This window comes from Cylas formicarius, unplaced genomic scaffold (assembly GCF_029955315.1).
Source record: "Cylas formicarius isolate icCylForm1 unplaced genomic scaffold, icCylForm1.1 PGA_scaffold_4__25_contigs__length_36172078, whole genome shotgun sequence".
NCBI lineage: Eukaryota > Metazoa > Arthropoda > Insecta > Coleoptera > Brentidae > Cylas > Cylas formicarius.
In genome coordinates this window covers 21,573,184-21,597,528 of record NW_026844334.1, presented here as the reverse complement: position 1 = coordinate 21,597,528, position 24,345 = coordinate 21,573,184, and the positions used below count along the sequence as shown (strand labels likewise).

The window sequence follows — 24,345 nt, the reverse complement described above, 5'->3', positions numbered from 1 at the left end:
AAGCGAAAAATGCAAACTTCTTATTATTGGTAAATATGAACGACCGAGACGCATGAAGAAGGTGAAAAATCTACCTGTCATTGTAAGTCAAACCAGCGAGCGAGGATGATTTCGGCAATTTTTTATAATTATTTATAGGATTGGGACGAAAAACTAAAACGTCAGAATAGAAAACTATTGCTTCTGGTTGACAATTGTGCAGCTCATCCAAATCTAACCCTTTCAAACATAAGATTACAGTTTTTGCTTCCAAATAGCACCTCGGTCGTCCAACCAATGGATCAGGGCATAATAAAATGCCTTAAGACATATTGCCGCAGATATTTTTGTATCGTTTGATCCAGTCATTTCCAACATCCAACATCACTATCCTAGAATCCATAAAATTACGTCGAGAAGTACAAAAACAATGACGACGATGACTGGGAGGTTCCCCCAAGCAATTGGTTGCGCAATATCGGAAAAGATCTACTGATAATGTAACTGATGATATTATGCAAGCGTCCTTGAAGGTTCAGAAGCACATCGAGAATATGAAATTTGTGTTGAGAAACAAACAAAAATAACGTTTTTTTTAATTCAGAAAGAATAAATAATGTATTTTTACTTGTATGTTATAAAGTTTTTAGTTTAGGAAGTTACTTTCTCCAAAAGTTGGGATTCTCTCTACTAGCTTGCGACAAAACAAAAAAAAAAGAAAATATATGAAATTTCCGTTAATTAATTTGTACTACAATAAAGGAAAGACAACTCTCCTACTCCTTAATATTAATATTAACCTCAACTAATCGCTGTTGCCAAAAGATGCAGAGCGGCGGCTGTTGAAGTCCTGCTACCGCCAGAAGTAGATTCTATATTTTAATTTTCAGGACTGCACACAAAATTTTCAAAAAATTGTTATGTTCAAATTATTATAATCGCGGACTCACTTTTTTGTTTTAACTTCGCGCACAATGGTCTGTTTTCGTCGAATTCCGTAGCAAGGCTACCAACCGAATATCACTTTCATGCACGCATTTTAGTCCAGAAGGTTGTATTCAGCACTGCTGAGAAAAACTAACATCTAGGATTGGAACATTATATCAACAAATTTTGCGTAGATGTTTGAAATTGTCCAAGCTGGACAATTCTACAGTAGTCATTTGTGGATGAGGCGACATGAACCACATGCACATTTAATTTGTAAGAATATAATCACATCACAATACAAAAAAAAAACAAAATGACTTAAATCTGCCGAAAAGGTTATTTTTATATCTCAAAAAGACAATGCATATTATACCGCGTGATTCATTTGTGATGGCGAGATATCACATCTTTGTAAGTAATAGTCGCAGGAGTTTGGTGAAAAAATCCTATTATGGGAGTCGAGCAAAGGAAACTGCTGTGGCCGAGCAAAAAAATTATTTTTTGTTGGAAAATTAGCAGTATAGGTGGGAAAATACGAGAATCTTTTTGATTTACTATATTTTAATGAAGCACACGAAATAGCAGGCGCACTATTGGAAAAACTAGATATCGTATAGGAAAGTTTTCTGATTAAAATATATAGATGTTTGTTAACAATTTTTTTTTTTACTTTGCCGCGAAACTTCAAGAAGTATTCATTCATTTCCAAGTTGCCATCCGACATAAAACCTAAAGCTTTATATTATTTTTTCTCATATGAGGTATCATATACACATTTTATTATTATTATTATTATTATTATTATTAATTTATCAACGGGCCAACCGCCCAATATAAAATAGGATTCATATAAACAAAATAGTAAACAACAAAATAAAATAAAATAAAATAAAACAAAATTAAAACAGAATGAAACAGACAGATGAAGACCTTACCCTAATATGACAAACAATGGTTTTCCAAAATATTAAATATTGGTATAGTTAGTAGACACTACAGTAACGACACTTATAAGAGTAACGAGGCACCAACACAATGGTATACAAAGCCATTGCGAGGAAAAGCGGAATAGTTTTACCGACAGTCTTTAAGTTCTTTCCTAAATATTCTTGCACTCTGGAAGCAGTCAAGTTGGTTAGAAAAGCGATTCGCTAGTGCAGCTGACCTAGTAAGAAAAGAACTCTGCCCATAGTTAGTACGATGCAACTCCACCTGGAAGGTGTGGTTTATTCTGGCCTGGTGGGGGGGAACGCGAAGCCCAATCTTACATAACAACTCAGGTCCATGGGAATTTGAATGAAGAGATTATAAAAAATGGTGAGATCCCTCTGCATGCGACGAATCTGAAGAGTTGTAAGTTGGAGCGAGTTTTCCAATTTAGAGTAATCAACGTCCCCAAGTCCATGGTGCTCCTTAAATGATATATACCGCAGGAACCTATGCTGCACTCTTTCTATGGCCTGTATGTGGACGTTATACGAAGGTGACTACACACAGGAACAATAATCCAGATCTGGACGCACGAGGGAGCAGAACAGTAATCTGAGAGACGGAACACTCTGGAAATCCAGTGTACAACGTTTAATAAAGCCCAAAATGTGAAGTGATTTAGGCACAATAAATGAAACATGTTGTGTAAGTCAACTTAAAATCGAGTAACACTCCTTGATTTACTATTTTTTAATGAAGGGCACAAAATAGCAGGAGCACTATTGAAAAAACTAGATCTCGTATAGGAAAGTTTGCTGATTAAAATATATAGATGTTTGTTAACAATTTTTTTTTACCTTGCCGCGAAACTTCAAGAAGTATTCATTCATTTCCGAGTTGCCATCCGACATAAAACCTAAAGCTTTATATTATTTTTTGTCAACTTACCTAGACTATTGTGTACGACAGATTAATACCGGTCGCTCCGAATTAATTAGGTAGGATGCGAAGTGTACCCACCAATAAAAAAAAAGCAAACTTTTCCGAACAAACTCGTCCGAACATGCGATTGCTATTTCGCCGGCCGTTATGATTAAATTTCGGCGGAAAGCGCGCATTAATAAAGTCGGGAGCTCTTTTTAAAATTCTCCCGATTCCCAAAAGGTTTTTCAGTTATCTAATTAACGATATTAGATTGGGATGCTGCCTCCGCGTGATGAACGCTCCTGTACCCCGAACAAGACAAGTAATTATTTTCGAAACGGTCCGTTCTGAATTTGATTTATTTTAACACAGACACGAAACTCTGATTAGTTCGATGCCTCTAATTAACGTGTATACGGCGCGTTTTTTGTTCGTGGTTGATGTGAGACTTTAACTCCCGAGCGGCCGTGTCCATGCCAGAAAATTCATAAATGACATGTTAAAGCGGTAACCGCCTAAGCGTTACGCGAGAAGTAAATATCTAAGTTTTGCTTTTTTCTTATTTCTATTGTCGCGTTATATGAAGGTGGGATGTTACGCTGCAACTGAAAGCCACATATCGGCCGCAGTCGCGAGGAATGTGGCACGATTCCTTTATTTTCCTCAAAGTGGCAGTAATCGTTTGACGATTTCCCAGAAACCAAATAGGAATAAAAACATTCTGGTGACTAAAAACATGGCATGGCAACGGCTGCATTACATTAGGAGTGTAAGGGGCGATCATAAGAATCACCATTCTATCACCTGATGATAACTGACGAGGCTCTGGGGACCAAGTCACAGCGGTATAACTGTTTTAACAGGCATTAAGGAAATGTCTTTCCCAGATGGTGTTGAAGTTAACGGGATATCACAACATTTCACCTTTTCCCCAAGATAACTACCTCATTATAGCAGAAACAAATAGAGAAATGGTACTCAGTCCCGTGCAGAACTTAGATAGTCAGAGGATGCAAAGAATCCCGATTGAATGTTATCCGAAGAACTTCAACATGGAACGTAAACAGTTTATACGAACCAGGAAAAATGCACAACCTTATTAAATCATTCAGACGTTTAAAACTGAGTGTGATGGGCGTGAATAAAGTCCGAGGGACTGGCTCAGGTCATATTACAAAGGTCAACATCTCATCAACATGTAGTTGATAGTAGCTTAAATGGATCGATTTTTGACTTTGTCGCAATTTCGGAAAGAGTAATGATCATCACATTGGCCGGAAAACCACTGAACGTGAATTTTATACAGATTTACGCACTCACACCAGATAAATCTGACGATGAGGCGACTTATTAATTGTCAGGAGAACTTGTTGTATCAAACACATCCAGCTCCATCCTCGACGCTTGGACAGCACCTGGAGGTAACCCAAATCGAATAAGAAATCAGATTGACTTTGTTATCATAAACAAACAATTTCGGAACTATATGAAAAGGATCGCTGCTTATCCGGGTGCCGATATCTCGTCTGATCATAGTCCTCTCATAGCTAACGTAAAACTTAAATTAGCGAAGATTCAATATAAGTCCAGCACAATGTCGTTTGACACAGGAAAGCTAATGAGAGATACCGACAGTAGAAACATGTACGCTAAGATTATATGATGGATTAAGTAACACCTTTGCCATATTGAATTCGTTGTATTAAATTAACAATTGTAGCCGCAAAAAAAAAATATTCAAAACAATCTCCAATTGTAATGACTTCACTACTCTACGTGACCCATCTCTTAATTCTCCCCGCCCCCTCGTTATTCGCATTAAATGTCACTGTGAAGGGATTCATGTATATTGATCAAACCACTCAAGAATTAAAAAATAGAGTTGCACCACACAAAAGTGACTACCCATGCTAGTAGTACAGATTACCCCTTTTACTTTCAATTTAGGCATAGAATCTTAAGAAAGATTCTTGGAAAGATCCTACATTCTGAACTGTAAAATTCTCTTTAACTCGAGATGAAATAGAGATGGCCTCAGTAATATTCGCACGTTCTTATTACCTCAAAAGGTTACAAAAATAAGTTTCCAATTTCTGACATTCCGCACCAGTGTCGACGTCACAAGAGATACTTATGAACTCAGCTTTGACACGGGGTCCTGGATACCCTTTCGGTATTTGGGGCACGATTCTTTCTGGTGTTTTCGGCTTAATGGCCCTTATCACTATATAATTGAGTATTGAGTTTTATGAAGAGAATTTATGAAGCTCTATGAGACTTGCGCTATAGGTTGGCAAAGATGCGTAGATGTAGGAAGGATATTTACTTAAAAAAAGTCGCGTGTAATTTTGTTTCGTTTAACTATTTGCAAACGTTTAATTCCTGAGAGACTGATTTGCATTTTTGTTGTTTTTTCCCTTTTTTTTAGTTTTTCCAATCATTCAGGATACAGAATACAGATTTACATATTTACAGAATTTAAGGACTATATAAGCTTTTAATATAAATTTGTAAAAAACTTTTCATTGTCTATGTGCCCAATTATTTTTGTATTACCACATATCAAAATTGTTCATTTAAAAATAACGAGCAGGTCACGCGCATTATTTGATGTAGACTTTTACTAAATTGTTTAAGTGTCTAAGTGTCCACACCACATCATGTGATATAGATCAATACTTATAAAGCAATAAACCAATTTTAGGGCAAAATCAAAAAGTGTCGATTTACAAACATCCATTTATAAGGACGTAACATGTTTTAACAGATACTGCGCCAACATATTCGTGAACAAACCCCCCACGGGCCTTAAAGACAAAACAAAATCAAATCCGAAAATCCAATTTCGGCGTGCTTTGAAGCGTTTTCTGCACACATGTCGACCGGTTTCCTTTTCACGACGTCTGCATTCGCAGCGGAAATGAACATTCATCTTATTTTCTACCCTTAGGTTCGTTTTTGTGTCAGCCTGCACCCTTAGCTACCCCCTCTACGATTATCGTTCCGGCTACAGAGAACGACGAAAATAAACGCCGAGCCGCCATGTTATCATGGAAGATATCGAAAACGGCCTAACTGGGATCGTTAAAATTAATTAACAGATGACGTTCTCACGACGTTATCACGATGACGTTTGCGTGGTGATTTATGCATTTTGAATTCCTATTGCGGGATGTGCCGGCGGATAAACAACTACATTTCGACGGTTATATAGCTAGTACAAGTTTAATTAATGACTTGTTAAAAAAAAACTAACTGATGGTGGTTTTGTACTAGAGGTAAATTACTAATCGGTAAATAGTACGTCCATGACAATTACAACATCATGGCTATATCAACAATAACTTTAAAGTATTAGTCTATATAGTTATTATCCGTCATTATTTTTAAAACATCATTGTAATTGCTTTGCGCCTATCTTAAGTCTACTTTTTGAAACAAAAACACAAAAACTTAACGATTTTAATATTGCGGACGACCATTCGTCATTTGAATAAAATAAAAAACATTGCTTTTGAACAGTACGTTTATCAGTTCAGCTTCTTCAGTTCCATTTCAGACTCTAACACACTAGCAACAATTGCAAATATATATATATATATATATATATATATATATATATATATATATATATATATATATATATATATATATATATATATATATATATATATATATATATATATATATTCTCACGTATTGATTCACGGATGGAAAAATATGATGACACTATATTCCGGGATATCATCCGTTCGCTCGTTGAACTCCGACTGGAATCCTGCATCCGACTGGAATCCTGCAAATCCTGCATCCGACTGGAATCCTGCAGACGTTTCGCCAAAATCTCACTTGGCATCTTCAATGCTCGCGCTCCGAAGTTCGAAGTGTTTTCGGAGCGCGAGCATTGAAGATGCCAAGTGAGATTTTGGCGAAACGTCTGCAGGATTCCAGTCGGATGCAGGATTTGCAGGATTCCAGTCGGATGCAGGATTCCAGTCGGAGTTCAACGAGCGAACGGATGATATCCCGGAGTATAGTGTCATCACATTTTTCCATCCGTGAATCAATACGTGAGAATATATATATATATATATATATATATATATATATATATATATATATATATATATATATATATATATATATATATATATATATATATATATATATATATATATATATATATAATTTGCTGTATCGTATCGTATATATATATATATATATATATATATATATATATATATATATATATATATATATATATATATATATATATATATATATATATTATCACGGAATAAGATAATAAAGGTGAATAAATAACGAATTACCCACAAAAGCGCAAGTAGTTGTGGGAAGATTTAATATTTTACATTTATTAATTAAATTATACAAAGCAAAAGCAAATTTTAGTTGATTAGGAAAATAGACAGGACGTACAGATTAAGATTTTAAAGTATATCAAGCAAAAAAAAACTCCAACTCCAACAAATAAATTATATACAATTTGAAAATCCAAATCGTTAACAAACAAGAGAATTTAGAATTCGGGCAGATTTTGCAAATTTTGACGTCTTGGGCATCTAGTTTGTTAACAAGGTAGCAAACAGCTTTACTATAATTTTAAATAAATCTCATGAAAATGACAAAAAATCTCACTAAACAATTTGCGACACAAAAATGTTATATTGACACCGCACTTTTAAAAATAAAGATAACGCTGAAACTTTTATAGAATATTAATTAATAGTAGGCTAATTACTAATAACAAGGCGCCAGACAGTTCTTACAGAATATGTTGGAATGAATAATATTGAAAGGGAGCTATGCCATACTATATGTCATTCAAAGAGTCCTTGCTGTTATTAATGTTTCACGATTGCGTTTCGCTTTCGTAAATATAAATCCCTTTACCTATTTCGTACCCAGCGTCAATTCAATTAATCACAAAAATGCATATCTCAAAACAACATTTACAACTTTTTTCAGCCCACCGCTCTGCCTACAATTTATCTAACGTCCAAAAATAGATCACATTCGTATAAGAAACCACAAAGTCTTGCATTTGTCATATACAAATGTTTTATTACGGAGTAGGTGGCACGATTCTATTTCATGAATAATAAGCAACCTGTCTGCTAAAGATATTAAGCAGAGACTTTTTGGATGTGAGTTTTACAGTACGGCCATTTTGGAATACCTACGATTCTTTACTTTAATTGGTACGGAGTTCGTTTCCGAATGATTAATGACGTTCCGAGCCTGATGATCGGCCATGTTGCCACGATGTTATTCGATTAAATAATTATTGTTGGGTGATCCATGAAAATTGATTAATTCGTGATACCAAGACACATTCATTTTTCTGACAATTATCGATTTTTTTCCCAAATCTTCAGTTAAATACACAATTTTTAAACATATTTAATTTAGCCAACCACACCCCTACTTTGACAGCATACAGTTCAGAAGTATAGGGTTCCATAATGTTGTAGAGCAATCAAAAGACCAGGTTTTTAAATACTTTTTTGTTTTATTTGGGACTAGCTGGTAGATTTACTATTTTTGATGATTATGTGTCATGGTGCTATTAATTTATGAACAATCAAAATTGTTCATAATCAGTATGCTCAGAAATTTTTAATATAATAATCGCTATACAATAAATATTTTGGGTTGATATTATATGTTTATAAATGTTCCAAAGTCTCCAAAGTTTATCATACAGTTTCAGCATTCTTAAATTTTTATGTTCATTCCTTCATTACCATTTAGAATACCTAACTAAAAAGTTGAGCTTAAGATTGAAACCGGTTGCTCACCTATACTCTATAATTTAAAATACACCCCTTTGTGATTAACCCTTTTATTTGAAAAAATAAAATCATTTAATCAACTCACGTAATACGACATTAACAAAGCTATTACCAGGAGCAAATTGCACATACCCATCAGAAGCACTATGAAGTTATTATCAATCTAAAAAGAGGGATACATTAACAACTACATGATTATACAGCGCGAGCTCACCGTGTTTATATCGAAAGGCATACCAATAACCAAGACTAATTGGTTGGCAGTGCAACCCAACTAAGAAACTGCTCATTAGTGCACCAAATGGGAGTTTCGAAGAAGCAACAATATTTTCGCACAAACACTCGTTCTGGCGCGGAGATCGCCCGTTGAAGATTGTGGGAACCTGCGACATTTATAAATTTCACTGAATGGTTAATAGTTGGGTTTGGTGAGAGATGGGAAATGTAGGCGCTAGGTCTGTTATTATCGATTGTCACTTACATAAAAGCCGCGAAAAGACGAAATCCCTGGGAGATAAACTAACAAACAAAATAACAACAAATTACATAAATTGATTGCAAGGAGTGCTCCATTTAGTTCAGCCGATTCATAAGGTTTGTTTATCAAATTTTTTTAAGTCATATACAGGACGTAAATACAAATTTAGACCAGTCTTTCAAATGTTTCAAATCTTCCCATCAAAAAATGCTCATTGAATAGTGCTATTGGACATTGTTTTTAATTTATTATTTATCCAGCATTGTAGTTAACTACATATATAAATATACAAGGAATCCAGAAATAACATTTGAATAATTTGAGCAGCACATAAAAAATTAACAAAATTTTTAACAAATATCTTAAATATTACGATTTTGTCGAAATGTGGCAGAGTGGTTTGTTGTGGTAAGAGGCTCATTTAATGTTAATAACCCTATCGAATATTTTTCACAAAAAAGTGTACGCCACTGACTTTCGGGAATTTTTTTTTCAAATTAGCAACTAAAAATACAACTTTTCCGTGTCAAATTCAAACTCTAATCGATTTGTTAATAAGTCCAGGAACATGTAATAAATTGCTTTTTTTCTCAAAAACGAAGCAAGAGTTTTGGTTAGTTTGCCACTCTGTATGTTTTAAGGTCCCATGTTCATATGAAAATTTTTCTTATTACAATATCACAAAAAAATTTCATTTGTCATAAAATAAAATACAGAAGGCAAAGAAGATCGACTTTTCATAGTAATAATCCAGCTGGATTTTCTCACGTGTAATAGAATATCTTCCAGACTATGGTTTTCTACAGACATTTGGGAATTTTTGGTGCCCTAGTTTGTGTCCAGTTGCTAATCATATATTTTGCTTTGGCGACTTTAGAATAAATTTATTTAATTGGAATAAAAATTAACTTAACTTCTTCAAAAAATTATAACTTTGTACAGATAATAAATGATGCTACTAGGGTTACAGAGAGTACAAGCACTTTATTGGATGCAATATTTGTAAGTGGTCTGGAATTGGTTTAAAATTCCGCTGTCCTTGACGTCGATGACATTAGTGATCATAAATTAATATACAGTGAATTAAATAAAGCTAAAATACCAGTTTCACTCAGAATTGTTCGATATCGGAGTTTTAAAAATTTTGATGTGGTATTGTTTTTGGTATGGACGGAAAACTTACTCTGGAATGAAATAATATACGAAAATGAAATTGATAGAAAAATCCAGATTTTATGTAATCTCATCACGTGTCTTTTTGATGAACATGCCCCTGTAAGGGAAGTCCGTGCAACTAAGCCTAAGGGACACGGTTAACATCAAACTTAAAAACTTGAACCAACGTGACACTGTTCTAAAAAAATTGAAAAGAAGTAGACTACGGACAGACTGGGATAAATATAAATTTCTTAGAAATTTTTCTTTGAATGAGGTTCGCAGAAAAAAAAAGTATTTTAATAGCTTATGTGCAGAAAATAATCCTCGCAAACTATGGCAGCCGTCAGAAATTTTGACATTTGTTCCCGAAAGAAATATCACAATACATTTGCTACATTTGACCACCAGGTTAATTAACTACTAGAATAATCATAAATACAACAATCACATAAATTTCTCCTTTAGAACAGCCGAAGTGTCTGAGATAAATTAAATTTTAAATTCAATGAAATCCAATGCAACCGGAGTCACCACTAATATTAATGTTAGTCCTTTTATAGTTCAATATATCTTGATCTATTGAAAATTTCAACAGAACCACTGGCAAAAATAAGAAATCCTAACCATCTCAATGATCTACGAATAATCAGTATTCTACCAGTCATTTCATAAATATTTGAGAAAGTACGATTATTTTTTAAACAATAATATCATTCCGACTGTGCAGTGCGGCTTCAGAAAACATTTTGGTACTTCGGTTGCATTAACTAATTTTGTGGAAGATATAATCAGTGCATGTGATAAAAATATGGTACTTTTAGATTTTTCAAAGGCATTTGACACCATTAATCACAGTTTGCTTATAAGTAAGTCTTGTCTAACTTTAATTATCGTGATTTTGTCTAGGGTTTTTGCTTGGATCATGAGAGTCGAACCCGAATATAGAGTTCAGGACTCATGTCTCCGGTTTGTTTATGGGGTCCGAAAATTTTATCATACTTCTCATCTTTATCTGAGAGTGGATGTTCGTAGAGATCTACATTTTAGTTGTTTTTTAATTAAAATTATTAACGAGCCCCTTGCTCCCACCTTTATTCGAAGGCGATTAATATTATTAATAGTACTATTAAACTTACAATGCCCCACCATCGGACCGCCATGTTTCGTCGTTATTTTTCGTATAACGTAGTGCGTTGTTACAATTCAATACCCAAACACTGTTTACGTCTCTAAAAAAATTATGTTAACTTCGGTTTAAGCTCAAAATAACATTTTCATATTGTAAAACTGTTTATGGTTTTTATAGGATTTTTTGAAAACGCTATTATTATTGCTATTATTTTTAATATTATTATTATTATATAATGTTCCTTATAGGCACACAGTAATGCTGTTGTATTTTTTTAAAATTCTAAATAGTCCCAAAAAGAGAATGGAGCCGTTAACTTAATATATTGCTGCCACTGTTCTTTTTCTAATAATAGATCAAAGAAAACCACAAAGTTTGAACATGCCATAAATAAATTGAATTATTGAATTAAAACACATTTTATAAGATAGAGCCTTGCAACATTTACTAATAAATTTCCTGCACTTTAATGATTTATATTATAAGTTTTTTCTTACAACACATCCTGCTGAGTTAAGGCGAATGGGAACAAGTTTTTTCCAAGACTGACTCACGAGGTAGTTTTAAGCATAGCGAAGTAAAAAAAAAACAAGGGCGGTCAACTCAGCCGTTAAGGCGACTTTGTAGTAGATGATTAATCATTTTAGTTTTACGCATATTGCGGATGACGCTAAACTTCTCCATTTAAATTTAAATCGTCCTTTAGGATCGTGCTTAAGTCGCCCGTAAGTCGTGAAATTATATTTGCTTGGGGTTTTCAATAAGCAAATAAAAATGAAAGTTTTTATAATAAGTTCTATGGTGATCCAACTTTATTTTTTGGTGCTCTGAAACTAAAATTAAAGTTAGATCCCACATTAATGAAAATCATTGTTCAATACTTCCAGATGTTATACGGATGATGATCCTTTTTCGTGGAGTTTTCTGAGTGTATCTGATGTATTGAAGTTTGTAAGTTACCAAAAAATAAATTTTTCAATTTTGCCACACATCACACACTATTGTGACAAAGGAACAAATTATTTTGACCAAAAAAATAGTGCACAAAAGTTTCGAGTTGCTGAAACAGGAAATTATAAGCGGACATCCGAAATATATACTCAGTCACCCCCGTCGCCATTTTTTGATCTTTGTAACTACAAACGCAGCTCGACAACGGCCCGGGAATGTTTCATTTACATCAAAACCCTAACAAAGACATCACGATTTCCACCCACAAAAGGGACATACGACAATGAAAAATCGCCCTTTATTGTGCGTCGACACACAATTGTATAATCTAGAGAATAATAGGACCGTTCTTCCATTTTACATTTCGAGATTCATTTATTCAGCTGTTCGTGTCCCCGTGGAATCAAAATAAAGCCGTGCTTAGAATGTGAATCGGTTCATCATAAATGCGGCAAGTGAGGGTAGGTTCGTAGGCGCAGGGTATTTTTTTTCGGGAGACCGGTTTTTTGGAGTTTGGTGTGGGAAATGGAAGTCAGTTATAATAGCCTTATAATTCCTTATAAAAAAGTTCGAGGAACAATGTATCGATGAAACCAAACGGATATTTTGGATTGTGAAAAGTAAACTCCTACCTCCACTTTATTTTACTCTTTTGGATAGTTATTTTATATTTTTTAAACAATTTGAAATTGGGGAAAACAACAATCAAGGTGTTTACCACTTTTTTATATTGTTTTAACCACGTCGACATTCTGGATGGAATTGGAATGGCCCAATATTTTTCATTTATTTTAATTTTACCAATGTTATGAAAAATTTAATAATAGAAAATATTTTTTCGATAGTTTTTATAAAACTTCTGGATTCCTCCTGCGTCGGTTTTTGTTGAGTTGAATTTGCTAACGTTTCGCCATTGGCTTCTTCAGAGCTTGACTGAAACTCTGTACCTGCATTTATATTTTTTGAGGGGGCGGAACTAAATGACAGGCATCAACAACGTCTCGGATGACTGATTCCCACATTTCTCCAACATATTCTCTAGCCAAATATCTAGCTTCTTTATTAAAACCCTTTGCAGGGAAAACTTATAGTTTCGTACTTAATTCCTTTCACTTCATTAAATAATTAAAGAGCGTTACATTAGATATATAAGATCTTTTGGTTAGTTTCGACGTAGAATCCCTCTTTACTCAAGTCCCTATTCGTGAAACTCCCACCATCATTCAAGATATATTAAAATCCGAGAATTTGGAACCAAACCTTCTCACCTTAATTGAAAAATGCTTGGCAGGAACATATTTTTTTATAACGGTCAAATTTTTGAACAAACCTCGGGAACAGCTATGAGTTCCCCACTATTACCAGTCATCGCGAATATATTTATGGAAACCTTTGAGAAGAAAGCTCTCGACACCTTCCTTCGTTATTCGCCCTCATGGTCAAGAATACCTAGTAGATTTTCTTAGACAAACTATATAGGTACACCCTAACATACCTTTTACCATTGAATTAGAAACTAATAACAACGTCCCATTCTTAGATATTCTTATCAATAGAAAATCAGACCTAATATTGGGTCATTGTGTTTATAGAAGACGAACACACACAGATCGATATCTTAATGCATTGCCACATCATCATCCGGCCCAAAAATCATCGGTTCTCAACTCTTTTGTTTATAGAGCCGTGAAACTATCTCAGCCCGGGTCACTGAACCCAGAATTAAAACACCTTACCTCTCTCTCTCTCTCATCAGCAGTTGCAGAACACAATCACGAAACAGGACATAAAATTTAATTCGATAAAACTAAAATTCTTGCATTTCTTCTACCAACGAAAAATTCGAGAGTCAATAGAAATCTATAAACAACCTAACAATCTTAACCGCGACTCAGGTCTTTACCTGTCACCAAAATGGAAATCGGTCATCCGAGACGATGTTTGTGCCTCTCATTTAGCTCGGACCCCCTCAAACAATATAAAAGCAGGTACAGAATAAAATGCAAGTCAGTTTCAGTCTAGCTCTGAAGAAGCCAACAGGATGATTGGCGAAACGTTAGCGAGTTCGATTCCACAAAAACCGACGCAGGAGGAATACAAAGGTTTTAATAAAAAATATTACAGTAGCCTGTGGAAGTTTCTTAATATTCTTGCAAATTAACAACATGCCAATTACAAATTAAAATTCTGGTACAGGCAATTCGATATCGTCTGTAATAGCATTTTGTAGTTAGGTTTCATTTTATTATGATAGAAGATAAGGGCTTTAAACATAAAAAAATCATTTCAATTTAAAATATCCCTAAATATTTTTTTTAATTTGCAGTACAACATAAATTGTTGAAAATGTTGGTCATTTGGGTATATTTACGTGTAACGAAAGAAGCTTTCCAGTAATTCTCCCAATCCAAACAAAACTTAAGATAATATCGTGAAAATAACCAAAAAAAGTAGCATTTAGCGAAATAACTTTATACATTCACCGTAAGTGTAATAAACAAGAAAATCTTCAAAAGGAAATTGTTTTTTAATCCACAAAAAAACTAATATTGCAAATAATTGATATTGCACTTGGACTAGATTCTATTCTGCTTGTACCTAATTTGACTGACTTTGCTCGTGCAACAACATTTGACTTTTAATAAATTACAATTTTTACAAATTAATGTTAAGCTGAAACCACAAACTATTTTTCCTTTCGCACCATAATGAGCAGATGACGATATTTCAAATTAACAACTCGCATCGATTGGTCAGAATATTTTCTAGCTCCCAACTCCCTAGACCAGAATAACCAGTAACCAAAGAAAAATGAATAAAATAATATAAGGAACGCCAGCTCCAAGCTCGTTTAAAACATCATTCGAAGCGTCACTAAATCTCGCATCGTGAACGGCACAATTGAATAGGCCACGAAGCCATACAACTTAATAATTACCCCATGAAAAGAGTTAAATAATTTACAACCACTATCAAATCTCATCGCGTCACAATTTATCACCCGAAATGCTTATTTAATGGCGTCGGTCTTTCCCGGATTTACACGAGCAGGGCCTCGACAACACCTGCGTTGCCAGATCATTCGCAATTTTTGGAATCGCGGTGATATTATATGACCAAGGATAGCGCGCACTCTGTAATATTACATATCATATATTATTTCGCATGATCAGGAATGGCGGTATAGCGCTAAATTAATATTTTTTTGACAAAATACTCATTTGCACGAGTAATGAATAGTTCCTAGCAGCTTTAGGACCAATACACTACTCGTCAATCTGCTTTATATAATACTGAATTCAAGATACAAAATAGTATATTTAGCGCGAGGTTTTTTAAACCAATTTCTTTTTCAAAAAGATTAGTTTATTTGGAAATTGGAATTAGTTTTTTGCATCAATGGAAAAGGGCCGAAACATCAGCATAGAAGCTAAAATGATTTCAGTGCTTTTAGCGACCCTTTCCAACAAAACTACATATTTTTTCAAAATAATATATAGGAAGTATCGGTTTTAGTAATTCATTAGTAATTAATAGATTGATTTATGTTACGTACTGGCATAAAATGTAATGCAAAATGGAAATAAAATACAGACACGTCCGGCTTAACTTAAGTTCGCAAATTAAAAAAATTGCAACCGTTTTACGGGCCTATGGAAAATTATTAAAAAACAAAATATTTATAAAAACAAAATTATTAATTGAAAAAGTTATTACGAGGAATAACAGCGAAAATCAATTCAGGTAACGGTTCCAGTAAAAAGTTGTACAAAATCTGGCAACGCCGCGGAGCTGCGGCGGTCTGGCGGCATCCGTTCGGTTCATAAATTCAAACTCAACAAGTAGTCTATATACCGTGGCGGTTATATTGTTATTACCGTGCTTATGGTTGCCAACAGATGTAAATTCAGACTCTATTAGTTTAATCGTTTGCTTTACGCTCTCAGTAAATACGAATATTGGTCCGGCATGACTATATTTTAGATATATTGATGCAATTATAATTTAATTATCCGAAACGGGCTTTAGCCTAACAAGTAAGCGAGTATGTACTACTAATAAAATGATGTACGGACTTGAGTTCGTTACCTTGCAATTAAAAATGTTTTCATTTAGCTGTCACTTCCGGTTCCACAGGAAGTTTTAAATGGATGGGCGCAACCTGCATTTTTTTTTCTTTCATTTTAATAGTTTTACTGGACGGATTTAGAGGTAAACCGTCTGAAAGACTTCTTCAATTGGAGCATTTTTGTATTATATAATAATAATAATAATAATAATAATAATAATATATAAATAATAATTGTATGGTCTTTCAAATCATTTAAAATCTCAAAAACCGACAAATATCTCAAAATCTAGTTCACCATCACCAAGTGGTAAATAAAGTAGATTATTTATTTCATTTTGCCAAATCCAGCAAGGTATCTCCAACCCATAGTTCATAATAATTATGAAGATGGAGTTTGTTTAAAAATTACGATTATCTTATTAACAACAACACCTTTCAATATTAAATTTAATAGTTCCTATAAATGTTAACATCAAAGAAACCCAATCTGATTTAGGAAGAGTACTACGCAAAGAATCATATCTTAAAACTAAATGCCACTAATTCACAAAACGGATAGCGAACAAATTGAAAAAACACAGAGGAAACATAGAGGAAAAAATAATCAAAATGGTGCAAGCAAAATAATTGGATTGTGATTTATTTTTTGAACATCATGCGGAAAAAACTAATTGCAGGTTATATTAGGTTAAAACATATTTACAAGGTTAACAAGTATATAAAATTGTGAAATAGGTTGCAGCAAAACATAAAGGAAATATATTTGTAAAATATTTCCCAGAATTTAAAAAAAAAACTTTGTTGCAATAACAACTTCCTTCAAGTTGATCCTGATAGTTACCCCGGCAAATTTAAATTTAATAGGATATTGTAAATTTGTATTTGTTAGTTTATTTTCTCATTGTCATTGTGCAACTCCATTTTTTGTAGTCAGTACTACATAGTCCTTTACTGTTGCTGCCCTTTTTATTAATATTCTTAAATGATACATTTTTTTCTTATAATTTTCTAAACGTTTTTCCACAGCTCCTTTATGATAGATTACTTGCAAATAAAAAAGAAAGAGTTTATATATTAATTATATACAATTTATATATTGATTTGAAATTTGAGTATAAAATACAATGAAAATGGTAACGGAACTAGTTATTCTACAGATTTAAAACAATAAATCGAGGAAAGCACAGTTCCTCGATAATGAATACTAAGATTGAATTTTGACAAAATACTTATAATATCATTTTTTCTTAGTCAGACAAGAAAATAAAATAACGTGTTAACATTGTATTTTAATTGAAATCATAGATTATAAAATTTACGTAGTTGCTGGTAGAAATCTATTAAATCATATGTACATCAAAATTAATAAATAAATTAATGACATTATTAACAAATTAGTGATTAATAAAAATAGAAGAATTTGTAAAGAAATTCCGTCCATCCCACTTGAACTAATTTAATACCGTAATGACAGAGACGTCAACAATCACACGTATCGGTCGCATTTCACATGAGAAAGCAAAAATAAATAAATCAAAACGGAAAACGCAAATGATTGGAAAATAAGCGCGTAACGGTGTACATAATTCTTATGAATTGCGCGATCAATGATCCGAATCAAAATATTCATTTCGATTGAATGTTTAAGGATGCATTTATACGGCTGCAAATTGCCATTCGGAATAAAAACTATAAATCTTGTAAATTGAAGATTTGCCATTCACGTCGAAACACGTGATAGGGAAGAGTATCAATTGAACGGTGGCAATTTGCGGTTTTAATGTTTGGTTAGGCTTGGCGGTAATTATGTAAAAACACGGGTGGATGTGCTATTCGTTTTCGACAATTAATAAATTTGCGTAGCGTAAACGATACGCAATTTGTGTTATACAATTACTATCGCGAAAAAATGTATTATAATATTGTTAGTGAAAATGTTAATGGAATGATTGGGCTATGAATGCAATGTATTGGGTAATTAGAGCCCGTAAACCTTGCATGTCTGGGAATTTGTATTGAATTATTTCTTTAAAAAAATAAAATTAGATCAATTGGGGTCATAGTCGCGCAGACTATGGCACAAAATTTTATTCAGTAATAACTAATAATAAAGTAATATTTATGCAGCGATGGTGCAATCCATAGAAGACAGGTTGGGGAAGATTATGACTTCATATTGACCCAGAGCGTTCTATTTAGGATGAAAAACAAGGCATTTAAGTTCCGTTCTTTTATCCTAATCAAAATATCCGGTAATCAATCAAGCACTTTCGCATCTAAAATGAAAAAAGTCGCTTACGAAAGCAATAGACTCTTTTCAAAAAGAAGTGGCGTGGTCTGGTATATTTTGTCAAAATATGAATGTGCAGAAATGGTTGGAACTATAGACCATTCGTTCTCCATTTTACATAATCAAATGTTACAAGCAAAGATTGTGGTTCCAGAATTTAATATAAAACGATAAGTTGATTATTTTAAACGGAATTCCATACTTTTATTGAGATAACACCACATTTAGTAAAATGAAGAAAATGGCTCAAGAAACAACCAACATACTGCTTTGTTAAGCATCTTGAATGGGACAATGTATATCAAAGTAAACAAAAAAACAAAATGTAGGGTTAGTAGTTTTTTTTTAAACAAAACACTATCAATGTTCTGTCATACAAGCCTACATCATATATTTTTTAATGGAACACAGAATATCTTATTTCGATTACACACTTTATATTTTAGTCCACTCGTTTTTGACAAATCAGCAAAAATAGTAATTTTTTATTCAATTTCAAAGAGTGCCGTGACTGACTGCAACAACAATAATTATTTACAAATTAAAGTAGAACAAAAATAATAAAAATGACAAGACACACTAAAGTAAAAAATTCGTTTACTATTCTAAATACATGTGACCACCCTTTTCCTGAACACATTTCTCATACACTCTACATGTATGATGTCTTGCATTTCGGATTGCCTCTTAACTGATTGATTGCCTCTGAAATTCTTTGCCGAAATTCCAAGAGATTATTACAAGTAGTTCTGTGCACGTGATTTTTCATGTGTCCCCAAAAGAAAAAAATCCATTAAAGTTAAGTCGGGGCTGTTGGCTGGCCAATCCATAGTTCCCCTGGGATATTAAGAAAATTTTTAACTTGCACAACATTGGGAGGAGGGGCACCGTCTTGCTGCCATATAATCAGCGCTGATATATTTGGGGGTAAATCTTCTATATATTGTTTATTTGGTGCCCTAAGAGTTGCAAATGGTCTCCACTTTTGATCTATAAATATCGGACCCAGAATATGCCCATCTATGACACCACACCATACATCAATTGATTGGTACGCCTGGGTTTTTATTTCGTGTATTTGTATGTATATTTCAAAAATCCAAAACTAAGCAAAACTGCATCCTACTTCGACATTGTTCTGCAATTAGTTTTTGAGTTTTGCGAAACTTAAATGCATGTTCTTTCAAAACTGAGTGGATTAATCTCCGAGAAATACCTGTCTCTTCAAATACTCTAGTAGTAGAGGAAACTAGATGTGCTTCAGAGAATCCTACTATGTTTACCTTATTTTCGGCATACCTCTTATCAATTAATACGTTACCGTTTTATGCAAATTTCTTTGAAAGCCTTGGAAATATCTGTTTTAAGGAGCACGGTGCTCTGAGAACTGCGGTTTCACTTTGATTATTCAGTAAGTATACTTCAAGCATATCACTCCTTTCACGAATGCTAAATTCGGGAAAAATCATTTCAACAATAATGACTTGAAATTATATAAAAATTTCCTATTTTTGCCAATTTGTCAAAAACAAGTGGACTAAAATATAAAATGTGTTACATCATTGTAATCGGAATAAGATATTCTATTAAACACATATAAAATAAACAGGGTGTTCCATTTAAAAAAAAATATGAGTTAGGCTTATATTTCAGAAAATTGATAGGATGATAGGAAAAAACTTGGCTACTAACCCTACATTTTGTTTTTTTGTTTAACTTGGTATCTCTGAAAAGAAAAAAGTTACAGCCAATTAAAATGTTATCAAGATAAATTGAACGCACGGTACATATGCAATATATATATATATATATATATATATATATATATATATATATATATATATATATATATATATATATATATATATATATATATATATATATATATATATATATATATATATATATATATATATATATATAAATATATAGATATTTTTAAAATCTTCAGCTGCCGAAAGATATAGAACGCAAACAATTCGGTGGAATTCCGGACAGCGCACCTTAGCCTATTATTGTTAAATTCTAGATACATACTTAAAACGTATGGGTATTCTTGTATAGTTTGCAAAATGTTCATAGCTAAGCTAGTGACAATTGGTTCTTTATATTACATACTTAAAAATTACAATAAGATATTGCTCTTCGAAAATTGAAAAAAACTAATTTGCGATAACTTGATTATTTTAAATTTAAAAATATTAAATAAGAACACCTTTAGCTACCATTCGTCCGAGTATGGGGTATGATTTTTCAACTAAATGAGATTATTTTTCTCTAATCCTTTTAAGTAAAAACGACACAACTTTAACGTTTGAATTGAAAAAACCACTGTAATAACGAATTAGAAGGAAAGAATTATAAATGAAAACAAATACTCTTAGATTTCACATTAAAAGGCATGCGAAATTAGAAGGAAGATGAACAATATCTAGTTACTTGATAAGAAACATAGCATAACTCAAATATCAAATACTAATAATAATAAGAATATATATTTTATTCGGTGGGATGTGAAAAATGAATTTTAAAAATCAAGTTGCTCAAGGAGTTGTATTATATATAGTAATAAGCATATTGACACTTACAGGGTGTAAATGAAATTATTTCAGTTACACTTACTGCATTATTGTTGCAACGACTGATATTCAACTGATTCTGGGCATGAACATGGTGACACAATAGCATTTGGAGTATAACTACACATTGTAATTATAATAATGGAGCTGTTTCGTTAGAAGAATAGAAGAATAACTATTAGCAAATCGAAAAAAAAGTGTAGAGACTCCTAGATACATGAAATTACCTCCTCACTAATCAGCCATAATTTAATCACACCGCAGGAACAAAAGTTAACCTCACTTTTGAAGAAAACCAGGCAGGGTGACCGAGATGCGGAGCACAAGATCTGCGAAATACTAAGCGCAAAGCTTGTGTAACTTTCGTATTATGCCAAAAGTAATAAAATTAGGTAGTGTAGGTGAAATAGAACCCAAAGTACACAACGGTTATGGTTATAAACCACCAACTGCGTACTAGGAATTTTTTTCATCCTTGTCTTCTACCTAAGTTTTTATTAATCAGCACGCTATCCACCTGACAATGTTAGCCTTTACGTGTCCCGTACTGACCTAATAAATATCTGCCTTAGAGTCGCATTAATCAAATCAAAATAAATATAAAATTAATCCATAAGCAGATGAAAAGTATTTCGAGTAGTTTTGGTTTAGCGGCAGACAAATGTTACGCCATTAATTTTCGAGAAATTCCACTAAACTGACAGCGGGTGATCTTGTCGGTGCACCCTACCAAGAAAATTGAGATGTTCTTAAGTTATGCAAAATTACGTCGCCGGTTTCAAAGAAGTCCATAAATTTCGGTCAACGAAACGTCAAGTTTAACTGATATGCGGGCCACCTGAAATCAGGTTCGTCACGGCTTGCGGACTAACAATAAAACGCAATTCTATTCTTCGCCGGAGAAAGAGGTGGGATAAGGTGATCAAACATTTCGAAAATAAATGAAAGATAGTAACTTATAAACGTGCGATCACTGTCATAAAAAATCCATTTTTTTTACTTACCAAATTGGCTCCTCATCCAGGGGTAAAGCGGACTGGGCAACGCAGAAGCCGTGTTATTCTGGGGCTGTTGCCCCTGTTGCTGCTGTTGCAAAGTAGGTTGCGGATGAGGCGCTTGTTGGTGCATATTCGGATTTTGTTGCGCGCCATACATCATATGCGGCTGTTGGTGATGGGCCTGATGGTGTTGCGGATGCTGTTCCTGCATATGATGCCCCATATGGTGATTAGTGAGATTCTGGGATGTATCTAAGGGCGGACTGCCGTTGGGGCCTAAGACCCCATTTTGGGTCACCGCTGCCGCTTGCAATTTACAACTTGCATACACCACTGGTGTTTGGTGACCGTTTGGAGCTGCCGTCCCCATGTGCATGGCGTTGGGACTATCGGGTCGGTACCCTTGCGTCCCGTCCATCTGCTGTTGGTTGTAATATGCGGGATTCCGAATATCCATACGATCGTAGGGAGGAAACCTAGGGTATGGCATGCCCTGAGGAGGTTGTCCGGCAGCCGGAGGCCCGCCATAATGGTGAGGAGGTATGCCTTGCCGCAAACCAACCACAGAAGGGTCGTTGGCGCACGCACTTGGATCAGTTTGGACTGCTCCACCGCCCTGCGGCACTTGCACAGCCGCTCCGTAATGATGTTGCTGATGTTCAGCTGAAACGACGCCACCATTTCTCATGTCCGGCATGTAGTTGGCGAAATACGAACTCATGCTAGTACGTTTCGAATTTAATCACAGATTTTTATTTTTTAAATTAGACACCGAGTATAATGGCGCACTTAAATCACATCAGACACTTTTTAAAGCATTTTTCTATTTCACACTCACACTATCGACCACTTGCGCACACTACGGTTTATTTCCAAAGTGGCGGACGATGGGCACTCGACTATTATCCAGCCAACAGAAAAAAACAGTGTTCATGTATCCCTGAAACAAAGAAAAAAGACGACTTTAGTGACAGTTCTGGGAGTAATTTTTATCGATTAAACAATAAAACTCTTAATTGGGTAAGCGTCGCAAAACATATATATACGACAGATATCAAAACGGCCACACCACTTTACTCGGCGACTGAGATCCATGATTAACAAAGAACATCCAAATTAACAGTTTTATGCGCGCACTGCATTTTATTCATCTGCCCTAAATGGCTATTAAATCTTTATTACCTCAATTCTGTTTGATTATTTGGAAGCGCAGCAAATTCGCCATGGTAAATTAAAAAAAAAATAATTTAAATATTAATTTATATAGTAAATATGCGAGAAAACATTAAACGAAACTCATATAACATTAATTAGATACAATCACAGAATTAATTAAGAGAAGCAACTAAAAATTCCAAAAAATACACGATTCTTAATTTCATATTGGGGTTTCCATCAGAATAAATTTATTTCCTAAGCTTTTGCTAAAAATATTATAACCAATCACTGATCCCGGCTGTAGAGGAAATCTGTTGATAACGTTATAGCTTAACTTGCAGCCGGAATTCTTGGAAACGTATCATGGAGACATTCTTTTTTAATTTAACAGTTATTTAGCAGCCACTAAATTACTACAAAATAGGTTACAGAGTAACAAAATGTCAGTCAGCTATAAATTAATCTCCGTGTCTAGTAAATCTATATCTCTAAGACAGTTAAGAATTCAAGGGATGAGGCCGATTTATGGATTAATCAAGCTGCATGACCCTCGAAGCCCTAAATTGTGACTTTTACAACCAAGGATATCCAAACATTTTGAAAAATTGTGATATAATTAGTATTAACTGTAAATATGGAAGTGGCTATTTAGGTTGCTTCTAACGGATATATTAATTGCAAAATAACTATTTAGAAGTTACCGATAAACTTTTAGCGAACGTTTGACTTAAATTTGTTTTTTCCCTATTGGTTGCAAATTTTGCTGTAGTTGCTTGTAGCATACAACGGAATTATTTAACTCACCAACGTTAAACAAAATCCATTCCATGGTGACGTAACTTTCCGCGCCTAGAATCAAAAGCACCAGGAAACCGACACAAAACATATGAAAAAGTACCGTTCGTATTGTCAACGCAGAGCAAACTGAAAAACCAAGAAAATGACTGACACAT

The 24,345-nt window shown here is 33.8% G+C and overlaps 1 protein-coding gene across 4 annotated transcripts in view; it reads right to left on the bottom strand.

The window, feature by feature from the left end:
- Positions 1-24,345, bottom strand: part of LOC132700707 (homeotic protein antennapedia-like) — a 227,053-nt gene that overhangs the window by 8,817 nt on the left and 193,891 nt on the right. For all 4 annotated transcript variants that reach the window (XM_060668198.1, XM_060668197.1, XM_060668200.1 and 1 more), the window contains one exon: positions 22,241-23,174. In XM_060668198.1, coding sequence (XP_060524181.1) covers positions 22,241-22,955 — 715 coding nt within the window. In that variant the 5' untranslated portion in view covers positions 22,956-23,174. The remainder of the gene's footprint in view (positions 1-22,240; positions 23,175-24,345) is intronic.